The following is a 12,370-nucleotide window of genomic DNA, read 5'->3' on the forward strand; positions in this document are numbered from 1 at the left end:
TCAGACAGAGGTACTCATCTTTTGTCTGAAAATCAGGCCCTCCTAAGGCATCTCAAGTTGGGCAACTAAAGACATTTGTCACTTTAAATAATCGTGGCCTTTTACTGTACTGCAGGACTTCTGCTCCCTGAAGTATTTCTATCATCAAACATTATTTATTACAGTTTTGGTGTAAAATGTAATATTAGTATCCCAGCTGCATATTTTAGCTTGGCTCACTCCAAGAGATTGAGCAGAAGATATTAAAAATGAAATAACCATCATCACTTCAATGACTGAAATATAATACGAATAGATCCTGCACTACTTGAGATCAATAGTACATTTAGATCTCAGTTTGTGTAAAACAATTAATAGGCTTACCAGTTCTCAATTCATTGTGTTTATTTTCTGTGTACCTGTAGTTTGGGTTTTGATGTATGGCATTTTGCCCCCCCCCCCAATTTTTATAGGCTTAGTATGATCCAGAAGTATAAAGAAGAGTCCTGCTACTGAAACCGTGATAAACAGATTATGCAGTTAAACACTATGGTACTTAAATTTAGTGGACAGTATGCACCCCAGATAATGTTCTTTATTGTTATTTATTATTATTATTTAGCATTTAAACTGAGGTAGTGCCTAAAGGCCATTGTGCTAGGCACTGTATTAAACATAATAAATGATGGACTCTGTCCCAATGAGCTTACCATCTAAAAGAAAAGACATTCAGCTCTAGAATACTGTATTTCTCAGTGGTACTTAAAGAAGGAGCTGAAGACAAGGCAGAGTACAGTGCACTTAATTCTCAACTAAAAAGGGACTTGCACTGAAAAGATTCTTTTTGTATCATTTGTTCTGTTTCTGAAAACATTTATTTTATTTATTTTCTTTCTTGTTTTTCCTGTTCTCATCCACGAGGATAGGCTCTGGCCACCAGACCTCTCATTTTTCCTAGAGTAATCTTTATATTGTGGGCCTGTCTCTTCCGTGGAGAAACATTTATGTTTTGGGGGAATACATCTCATTTTGCTTTATGAATGTAATTGTATTGCAACAGTTAGTCACACTATTGTGTGTAATATGACATTGCGACACAATTCACCATCACATAGGTAGTGTTGGCTCACAGAACAAACCCATAAAAGTGGCTTCAAAGAGGAGGTCCCTTAACAGTGGTCACTAATAAGAGTTAACCTGTTTAATAAGAGTAACCATGTAGTTCCTGAGATTGCCACAGTTTTCTTCCTATATTAAGAAAAGGAGAACCACAGCTGTATATAAGAGCTGTGCTTGAAATGCAAAGTTCAGGGTGTTTAGCCCCAAGGTTTCAGTGAGGCCATCTGAGAAATTCAGACCTGGGTTAAAAAACATGCTCAAGTTACAGGTTTCAGGAATGTTTGAGTATAGGGTTTTGATTTGCATCCACCTTCAGTGTCATATGTATGCTCCATGTCCTCTATCGCAGACAAGCTGGTGATCTGACCTGACCTCCACTTACGAGATTCTGGTTTCATTGAGGTTAAACATAAAAGCTGTCCCACTGTCTTAGGATATTTCTTTTAAACTGCAAACAGTTCCTCTCCATAATGCACTCCAGTAGGATGTATTTTCCCTTCCCAAACTGCAGTATGAAGCCAAAAGGTTGAGCTGAGCCAGAGGAGGAGTTTAGCAATGTAGAGGACATAGGCAAATCATCTCTCTCTCTTCTTCTGTTCAGTGGAATCTACAAAGACATTGACACAGGAAGCCAGTTTTCACTTTGAGCCTCTAGTAGGACAGTCAGCGTACCCCAGATTATTAACTACAGTTCAGTATCTTGTACATAGGACAAGAAGTAATTATATTGCACTGGGTTTTGGGTGGCCCTGGGCTGCCGGAAAATAGAATTTTTTTCTAGCTTGCTCTGAGATATAACCATGTGGTTCAATATAGCATTGTTCATGCTCAGAAATACTTACGGCACCCAGCACTATGGGGCCCCAGTCCTGATTGAAGCTTGTGGGTATTACCCTCTGTGACAGACCCAGACCAGTGGGGTACAGGAGTCTGGTAGAGGGCAAATAGAGGTCACTGTTCCCTGAGTGAGCAGGGGCTGCACTAGAGTAATCAGGAACCTGCTAGAATCAATTCAGGCCGACAGGCTGATTAGATCACCTGCAGCCAATCAAGGCAGGCTAATCAGGGCACCTGGGTTTAAAAAGGAGCTCACTCCAGTCGGGCGAGGGGGAACCAGAGGAGAGGAAGTGTGTGAGAGGAGCTGGGAGCAAGAGGCACAAGGAGCTGAGCGTGAGAGGGTGTGCTGCTGCTGGAGCACTGAGGAGTACAAGCGTTATCAGACACCAGGAGGAAGGTCCAGTGGTGAGGATAAAAAGGTGTTTGGAGGAGGCCATGGGGAAGTAGCCCAGGGAGTTGTAGCTGTCGCGCAGCTGTTCCAGGAGGCACTCTAGACAGCTGTGATCCACAGGGCCCTGGACTGGAACCCGGAGTAGAGGGCGGGCCCAGGTTCCCCCCAAACTTCCCAACTCCTGATCAGACACAGGAGGAGTTGATCCAGACTGTGGGGAAGATCACTGAGGTGAGAAAATCTGCCAATAAGCGCAGGACCCACCAAGGTAGAGGAGGAACTTTGTCACACCTCATACAAACACAGCACTAGTATACAAAGTGTCTGTGATTGCTAAATGAAGAATGAATGCCAGGTCTAAATAAACCTGAATTTGACTTGTTTTATTTCATGTTGCTGGGGTGGGAAATAAGCCCTTTCAGTATTTCTAATCCTGATTTTTATTTTTTATACATAAATGTACAGATTGTGCCTTGCCAGTACATGCTGCAGACAATGAAGGATGAACAGGTTTTCTACATTCAGCACTTGAAGTCTTTGGCATTTTCAGTGTACTGCCAGTGCAGGCGTCCATTGCCCACACAGATCCACATTAAGTCCCTTACTGGCTTTGGGCCAGCTGCCAGCATTGAGATGACCCTCAAGAACCCTGAGGTTAGTATTCCAACCAGGACAGCAAGGAGTCTGATTCAGGAGCTGATTTCGTTTCTCAGAACCCAGAAAGAATGAGTATGGAAAATACTTTGAGTAGCCAGTAGCTTTCTTCTTTTCAAGGTATTGGAGATGATGCTATAGGGAAAAGGAAAGACTAGTGAATAGGTGCATAGCCTAATGTGTCCATATATGAAATGGGTAGTTGTGCACATTCAGGTCTAATGTTCAGCTACCTATGGCAAAGGGTACATGGAGAAATCCCCTCTGGATTCTGTCACTTCTCATGAAATTACTATAACGGTCTGTAGGGTATTAAGTGATTCTGTCTTTCATCTGATCCTAAATTTGCAAAGATTCAAGCTCTGTTTTGTGCATTTCAGAAGTCTCCAGTGAAGAATAATCCTTCTTATTTCCCAGGAATGTTCATCCTTTGGGAAATCCCCTAGGGCTTACCTTTATTTAGATTTAACTAAACAAATATAAAAAACACTTAGCAAGGACATCTGGAGCCCAGGATATTAATTAAAAATGCAGTTCCAAAATCATTATGAAACCAAAATATCGGCACATTTGCTCACATACATACACCCAACAGGTATCAGAAACACGTTACAATCCAAATCAGAATCTCCCCACTTCTCAAAATTCCCAAAAGAAATCACGGCCTCAGTCCTCCTGTCCCCCAAAAACACAGAATGTCTCTTCAAACAGATGGACTCTGCAACATGCCTGTAGGTCAAGAATATTGGGCGAGTTTTGACCAAGGGGAACAGTGAATTCCAAAATTGAAGGACGCTCACAGAAAACACTCTGCCAGCAGCTCCCCGTCTTACTCTAATGGCGGCCCAGCACAAAAGCCTGTACTATTGTTCAGGTGTTGCATTTTGTAATAGTGCCATGACAATATGGCATTATTTTATAATGCAACACCTGAGCTTCTCCAGTTTATGTGCAGACAGCACAGTGGTCCCTGTGGTGCAGAACAGACAAGAACAGAGGGAGGAGAAGTGGGAGAGGAAAGAGGACTGAACAGGAGTGGAAAGGATCACCAGGAGAGAGGATGGGATAATAGATCTGACTGGGCAAATAGGTAGAGAGGAGAAGGGAAAGAAATGGATGAGTTTTGGTAAGGAAAGGGAAAGAAAGAGAGCAGTGGGATGGTGCTCCAACCTGTATAAGAAACCAGAACGTTACTTTTCTTCCTTTCTCCTCAAACCGATTTATTTATTCTTTTTTTGCCACCTTTTTAATTTTTGAAAGAGACAAAAGAAGACAAAATTAACAGGACAAGAAAAGTAACATTTTCACATGTAATTGTATTTAGTACACCACGAATGGGGAAAATGACTGCTCTCTCCATGATATGTGCACTTCTCATCCATCCCCACCCCATCTTCAAAACGTATTCTCAGTTAGCTAAAACGTTAGACATGCTAGCCCAGGGGTCAGCAATCTTTCAGAAGTGGTGTGCCGAGTCTTCATTTATTCACTCTGATTTAAGGTTTCGCCTGCCAGTCATACATTTTAACGTTTTCAGAAGGTCTCTTTCTATAAGTCTATAATATAACTAAACTATTGTTGTATGTAAAGTAAATAAGGTTTTTAAAATGTTTAAGAAGCTTCATTTAAAGTTAAATTAAAATGCAAAGCCCCCGGACTGGTGGCCAGGACCCGGCAGTGTGAGTGCCACTGAAAATCAGCTCGTGTGCCACCTTTGGCACATGTGCCATAAGTTGCTTACCCCTGTGCTAGCCTATCAGTTCCTAGATCATTTACTATAGATCACCTATCCCTATCCACTAACCTCATTTGCTTTATAATTACTTGACTGATACAACATAATGTTTGAGGAGGAGGAGGTGTTTAGTAAGGTAATGATGATTACTGGGTAAGTATTGTTTCAGTGGTGATTGAAAGTATTTAAACACAGAGGCAGAACTTAATTAATACTTTAATTACAAACTGGGTGCTGAATAATCCTAGGGGGCATCCTTCAAAATCTGGTAATTTTTTTACCTAAGTGAGTTAGTGATTACAGTAGAACTGATTAGCAGCAGGCCTGCTGTTCAGCTCGGACACTGAAACCTCCAAAATAGCTCTGAAATTGGATTTAAAAGAAAAACAAAGATTTGTACTTTGCAGGATTTCAGATACTTCATATTCATATTATGACTGCCATTCATGACCCTTGCTACATGAGGTTATGTCAGCACCGTCTACATATTTTAAAACTTGTGACTCTATCACTCCATTACTCATGAGTCATCAACTCGTCACTAACACATACAAATATTTCTTAGATCAAATTGTCAGTAGCCTGTATATATTTAGCACGTTTAGCAATTAAAACACCTGTCTGGGAGTCAGAAAATCAGGGTTTAAAGTCCTACTTCTGCCATAGACTTGCTACATGGCTGTGGGCAAGTCGCAGCCTCTGTGCCTTAATTTCCTTATCTGTAAAAGGAAGATAAAAGTTCAGGAATATTTATAAATAAATTATAGTACACATGACTGTTTTAAAAAATTTTGCTCCTGAGGGAATTCTGCACCAAAAAAATTAAAATTCTGGACCCAGTATCTTAAAATTCTGCTAAATTCTGCAAATTTTATTTGTCAAATAAATGTGAAGGCTCCAGCATGTATTGGGCAGCGCAGGTCAATAGCTGCACAGAGGCGGGAGATCACTGTGCAACTCTCAACCTCCTCCCGGGATGTGCAGAGTGGGAGGCAGGCTCAGCAAGGCAGGATCCAAATGTGGAGGGCTCTGGATGCACAGAGGCTTGTTGTGGGGTTCTGGGTACAACAGTAATGAGACTCTGCAGGGGGGTCCAGGGGAAGGTGGCTGGGGCTCAGCAAGGGGGGTTTGGGTGTGTGGAGGGGATAGAGCTCGGCAGGGGGCTCTGGGTGTGGGGGAAGTGGGGCTCAGTGGGGCGATGATCCAGGTGCAACTGGTTGGGGCTTGGTGAGGTGGGGATCTGAGTGTGGTTGGCTTGTTGGGGTGGTCCAAGTGCAGGGGGAGTGGGGCTCATCATGGGGGGTTCAGAGTGCAGGGGGGTGAGGCTTGGTGGGTGGGTTTGGGTATGATGGGGTCTGGATGCATGGGGGTTGGGCGGATGGGGGAGCAGCTCCCTGTACAGGACCCCCTCCCCCTGAAGATGAGGAGAAATGGGTACAGGAAGCAGGGGGAGGCAGTTTGCAGAGCTTCTTGCAGCCGGGGGAGAAATCTGGAGGTGGGTCTGACCTGGCCCCGGATGCCATGCAGAGGAAGAGGAAGTCCCATCCTCCCCAGCCCAGCCTGGACTAGCATCTGAGCTTGGCACAGGGTAGGAACCACCAGCCGGATCTTCCCCAGTCCCACCTTCTGCCCCACAGTGATTTACCTCTCTGCCGGCTGGCCTAGACACCCGAAACATACTGCTGGGGAGGGTTGCATGACCGCTTTGGTGGCTTCCTTTTGCTTCCCTGTCAGAAAGTCCTTTTTCTGCAGGGAACATAAATGCTGCACATACGCAGTGTGCAGAATTCCTCCAGGAGTAAAAAATGGCTGAGTTTGTGGGACTGTCTGAATTAGGTGACATTTATTAATGGTGATGGATTCCTTTATGTTCATCTGTTTCCAGGATATATTAGTTTTGACTATGAATTCCTTGGCTTATACCTGTTTGTTTCATAACTTTCATATTTCTTCATGTTTATATCCCCATTCCATGTTATACAGTTCTTATGCAAACCCTGCTTTAGATCACTCTGTACTGATCATGATGTTGCTGACTTTGATTACAGCGCCCCAGTCCAATTCAGCTGTACTCTCCTCCTTTCATACTGGCGCCCATCAAAGACAAACAGACAGAGCTGGGGGAGACATTTGGAGAGGCCAGTCAGAAATACAATGTACTCTTCGTTGGATATTGTTTGTCTCATGATCAGCGCTGGCTCCTGGCATCCTGCACTGACCTCCATGGCGAGCTGTTGGAAACCTGCATTGTAAATATCGATTTGCCAAACAGGTAGAAACCTTCAGTTTTATGTTAAATTTGGGTTGACATTTTTCTATGTTCACTTTGTTATCTGGCTGTTTGCACATCCCTTTCTAGTCCCCTCTGTTACTAGGGTGATAACATTTCTTTGTATTGTTGGTTTGTGTCATAGATTACCAAGTGTGGAGTAAGAAAGTGGTTGCTTTATAAATGCCAACTGAGTGCATCTCCAAGTACTACTGCTCCAGTGCTCAGCACAGTGATTCTCATTTTGTGACTGGGGCCTTTGGGCACTACTGCAATGCCTGTAATAAAAATAGAGGGAAAGACTCCTTTTCGGTATTGGAATGTAAAGACTATGGGATAGAAATCTGAAATTCTTCCTTCATTTCCCTTATCTCCAGATCAAGGAGAAGCAAAGTGTCTGCACGTAAAATTGGTCTGCAGAAGCTGTGGGAATGGTGCGTTGGGATTGTACAGATGACATCACTGCCCTGGAGAGTTGTAATTGGGCGACTTGGAAGACTGGGCCATGGGGAGTTAAAAGGTAAGGACAGCTAAGGATGCCATGTGCTGAGGAGTAGAGCTACAAGCTAGTTTAGTGGTCAGGCAGGATGGTTTAGCACAGGGGTCAGCAACCTTTCAGAAGCGGTGTGCCGAGTCTTCATTTATTCACTCCAAGTTAAGGTTTCACGTGCCAGTAATACATTTTAACATTTTTAGAAGGTCTCTCTCTAGAAGTCTATATTATATAACTAAACTATTGATGTATGTAAAGTAAACAAGGTTTTAAAAATGTTTAAGAAGCTTCATTTAAAATTAAATTAAAATGCAAATCTTATCAGTTTAGTACAGTGGTTCTTAACCTGGGGTGCACGCACCTCCTGGGGGTGCGAGACGTGAGATTTTTTTAGAAGGCGGGGGCAGCTGCAGAGCGCTGGGCCTAGACCAGGAGCAGAGCTCTGGGCTGGGTGCCGAAACCCAGGCCAGCAGCGAGCTGAGCAGAAGTGGAGGCCCAGACCCAGGCTGGCAGGGGGCCAGGCGGCTGGAACCCCAGACCAGCAGCAAGGTGAGTAGGGCCAGCGGGTGGTATCCCAGGCCGGCAGCAGGCTGAGCGGGGCTGATGGCCAGGACCCCAGCTGGCAAGGGGCCAGCGGCCAGAACCCCAGACCGGCAGCAGTCTGAGCGGGGTGGCGGACAGAACCTCAGACCGGCACCGGCTCACCTGCTGCCGGTCTGGGGTTCTGCCAGCTGGCAAGGGCCCGGCGGCTGGAACCCCAGACCAGCAGTGGACTGAGCAGCTCAGCCTGCTGCTGGTCTGGGGTTCCGGCCACTGGCTCCTATCAGCCAGGGTCCCGGCCGTTGGCCCCACTCAGCCTGCTGCCAGCTGGGATTTCCGTTCATCCGGGCTGAGCAGGGCTGGCGCCTGGAACCCCAGCTGGCAGCAACGTGCCAGTAAAAATGGGCTCACGTGCCACTGGTTGCCGACCCCTGGCTTAGTATATTGAACATGATGCTGCAAACCAGGCACTACGGCCGGGAGTTATAATTCCACCTCTGATACTAAGTCATTGTGTGGCCTGGACAAGTAATTTTATCCTTGTCTCTTTCCCTGTTTATACAATGGGGATGACTATATTCACTTGCTCACCTGCTTCCCACAGGTGTGTGGCTTAGCTAGTTACTATTTGAACAATAGTTTGAAAATGTACATTGCTATGTGGTAAATAATATTATTACTTTTGCTAAATGCTTAAATAACACATACATGTTAGTAGCTAAGGAAAAAAACAAAAGGAATAAGAGGTTCAGTGCAGTTTGGCCTGATGGGCCCTATTAGTGCTGAGCAATAACAAAAGCGCAAGGATAGCAATCATAGGGAGACGAGTAAGCCAAAAGGGAAGTACAGCCTGGCATTACTGGATGGTGTAATACAGTAGCATAACATGTATAATTGTAACCCTGGAAATGTGATTTCTGTGGGTGGAAGTCCTGTCCTGGTCACAGTATAGCATAAGCTTAGGGTAACTGAGGAGCTGGCCCATATGGATCCTGTCAGGGTATAGTGTTCACAGGACAGTAGCAGATACAGGGTTATGATCTGATTTTAAAACTTCAAACGGAAGCAACTCTACTGACTACAATGAAGATACTGAGCAACATGTCAAAATTACATCAATTGCAAAGTAACTAAAAATGAACTGGTCACTAGGGTTTACTTAATATTAGGGTGAACCTTGTGGCCTGCAAGGGATGTCCAACAATTGGCATCCCCATTAGGGGATTGTGGACATTGACAGGGCACTATGGAGAATTTTACTTTGGATTTTCTTTCAGTGTAGCCTGTGTGCAGAGAACTTCATTTTCCAAAGCTGATCCAAATTCAAAAACAAGATTAAAATATTGAACAGGGTTAAAAAAATCAGTAATTGAATAACCTGGTATGGTATATGTTGAGGTAAGGTTGTAGGTCACCTCATTGTAAAGACTGTAGAACTAACTTACAATAACATTTGGTAGATAGCGATTTATAAATTATTCTTCCTTAAAATCAGATGAATATGTGGGCTAATGGAAGTTATTTTTGGTAGCCTATGCATTCTAAGTACTTGGATGAATACTTTCTTTGGCAGACCACTGAATGACTATGCTGTAAAATTCCTTTTTCTGTCCCATACAGTAAAGCTGCAGTCAGCTTGTGTTTACACTGAAATAAGTTTCTACTTGCATGTCTGCAACACTCAAACAGTGATTACCAGAAACAGTCGTACAAACAAGATTTTGAGTCTAGCAATATAGTGGCACTCTGGTGCTGCCATGTAGTTGACCTCAGTTCCGTTTCTTGAAGTAGTATGAGACATCTCATCGTTTGACCCAATAGTGGCTGGAGTTATGCAGTTAGTACATAGATTGGAAGAGGAGTGCCTGGCTTCACTCAGGGAACAATCCCTCCTAATTTAAAGATCAGCACACATAGGCCCTGAAAGGAGTTCCTCTCTTCAGCCAGAAGGATGGTGGCTGTTGTGCAGGTCTGGGTGGATGATTTTTAGGGCTGGGATTGGGATTTAGGTAAAACATTTAGTGCATTTTGTTATTTGAATTGGAGTGTGAAAGGTAATCTAGGCTGGAGGATAAAGATCTTATTTAAAACATTGTGCATTCTCCTCTTACATTAATCACCTAAGGTGTTGTAGGGACTTATTCAAAGCAATCCCAGATTCTTGGGTTTGGAGCTAATTAAAATAAATCAGATGGGCAGCGTGTATCATTTTTCTATACCAGCACACAGGCTAGCCTTAGGGAGCTGATGTTTCAGTCAGTGTAGGAAAAGAAGCAGAAATCACACTACCTTCAATTCAGCTAGAACACACAAAGGAGGAGCATAAATTGGCTTTAGGAAGAAGCAGTTATCTCTCTCTTGGTTGGGGAATGAGGTGCCAATCACAGGACTGTCCGTTAAAGTGGAGAGTGTGAAGGGGAACGGAGATTGAGAACTTAATTTAAAATCAGCAGATCCTTTCCCCTGCCTCTGAGTCTGTCTGCTTAGTTGGGGTTCCTGGTGGCTATTTTCAGAAGATTGACCTCAGAGTCTTGAACTGCTTTTGTTCTTTCAGAGGCGATCCTCTGTCACTGTTTTACAGTGCATCTGAGTGCTCCTTTGAAGAAATATTCACCTTCACAGCTTTCTTTCTTTTTAATTGTAGCTCTATGGCATTTTCTGGTCTTGTGCATGTGGAATTCATGTTGACCCAGCACTCAGATTTCAAGCACTCCAGTTTGCAGCATGCTAGTCAGATGAAAATAATTGTATTTCTACTTCCTCTGTAGAAAAAGGAACAGTTCAACTGAGAGATGATCTCATGTAAAGAATGCTCACGCTGGAGTGACATTAAAGTAATAGGACGTGGCAGGCAGTGCATTTCTGAGGGATTATTGCATGCTCTGGATGCATTGTGAAGTAAGAGGCCAAAGGCCAAGTGTTTCAGCATTTCCAATTTCAGTAATCCCTCAGTTATGCACTGCCTAGAGTGTCTTATTGCTGAAAAATATTGTCTGTTTGAATGATTTACATTAGAAGGCAGTTCAGAAAGTGTCACTTGGATCCAGAGCTCTGATCCCATTTGTAATTATAAATCAGATTCCTTTTATAAGGACATTTCTTCTGAACATTACCATCTTTCACAACATTCAAATGTTAGGGCAAACCACATTGCATGTGAGTCATAGAATGTGTGTGTCCAAGGACCTGTGAAATAGGAGCAAACTGTTATGCTTACTGTGCAACTGATCTTCAGCACTACCTAGGGGTAATAGCTGAGGTTTAGATTACAGTTAAGGGAAGAGGATTTTTGAATCCCACACTAATAGTTAAGGAATACCATCAACTGTTGCCGCCGCCACCACCACCACTCAGATACAGTGGATCTTCTTGAGATAGCGTATTTGACTTGAATGGCTGTGTAAGAAATGATTAAGAGATCCAATGCAAAACTAATATTGCCAGAACTGTTACTGGAAGACATTCTGAGTGAAGCAACACCTCCTGAACCAGAAAACAATATTTGCCGTCTAACAAACAGAATGTACTTTACAGTAGCTGTTTCATTCCTTGTTCGTATCTCCCGGGCTGCTTTTCATTACCAATAGAAGGAAAGATATTCCAGTGGTTAAAGCAGAAGAAACAGTAGAACGTGGCTTTATCCCAACTTTAACACAGAATCATTTTAAGTGACTTGCTCAAGTTCACAGTCTCTCTGTGCCTATCTCCATCTGTAAGATAGGGATTGTACTTCTCTACCTCAACGGGATGTTTTGAAGCTTAATTTATTAATGTTTGAGATCTCCAGATAGAACATGCCATAGAAGCACAAAGTGTTGTTAATATTTATTTTCAGCCAAACACCACCGTATTACAGAAGGTAGAAATAACATTACTGAGATATTTCCTGAGTTTTATTACATTGTCTTGAAACTAACTGCATTTCAGACTGGAGTATCCTCCTTGGGGAGTGTTCCCTGCAGACAATCAGCAAACAGCTGAAGGAAGTGTGCCGCATGTGTGGGATCTCAACAGCAGACTCTCCTTCTATCCTCAGTGCCTGCTTGGTTGCCATGGAGCCCCAGGGGTCCTTTGTAGTGATGCCAGGTAACTACAGAAATGCATGTTACTAACACTTTTCCTTTTCCAGTCCACACTGGAATTGCGTCAGGCTGGGTGGTTTCTGGTCACAACAGTGAGACCTCACTAGGATGGATGAATGAAAGAAGAGCAAGAAAAGGTATCATTTGGGACAGCCCAGTGGACTATAGTAGCCCTTGGAATAGCAGTGCTGGGGGAGTTTACTTCCAGGAAGGAGATTTCTTTATGCCCTACCAAGCTGATGGGTTCTCCTGGCAGCTTTATTTGGAAAGT

General features: G+C 43.5%; 1 protein-coding gene across 1 annotated transcript in view; it reads left to right on the forward strand.

Annotated features, from left to right (window-relative positions):
• MED13L (mediator complex subunit 13L) overlaps positions 1 to 12,370 on the forward strand; it is a 395,410-nt gene that overhangs the window by 358,095 nt on the left and 24,945 nt on the right. The window contains exons 23-26 of the mRNA XM_044990575.1: positions 2,792 to 2,980; positions 6,764 to 6,987; positions 7,362 to 7,504; positions 11,945 to 12,103. Of these exons, the coding sequence (XP_044846510.1) occupies positions 2,792 to 2,980; positions 6,764 to 6,987; positions 7,362 to 7,504; positions 11,945 to 12,103 (715 nt within the window). The remainder of the gene's footprint in view (positions 1 to 2,791; positions 2,981 to 6,763; positions 6,988 to 7,361; positions 7,505 to 11,944; positions 12,104 to 12,370) is intronic.

Source organism: Mauremys mutica, chromosome 16 (genome assembly GCF_020497125.1).
Source record: "Mauremys mutica isolate MM-2020 ecotype Southern chromosome 16, ASM2049712v1, whole genome shotgun sequence".
Lineage (NCBI taxonomy): Eukaryota > Metazoa > Chordata > Testudines > Geoemydidae > Mauremys > Mauremys mutica.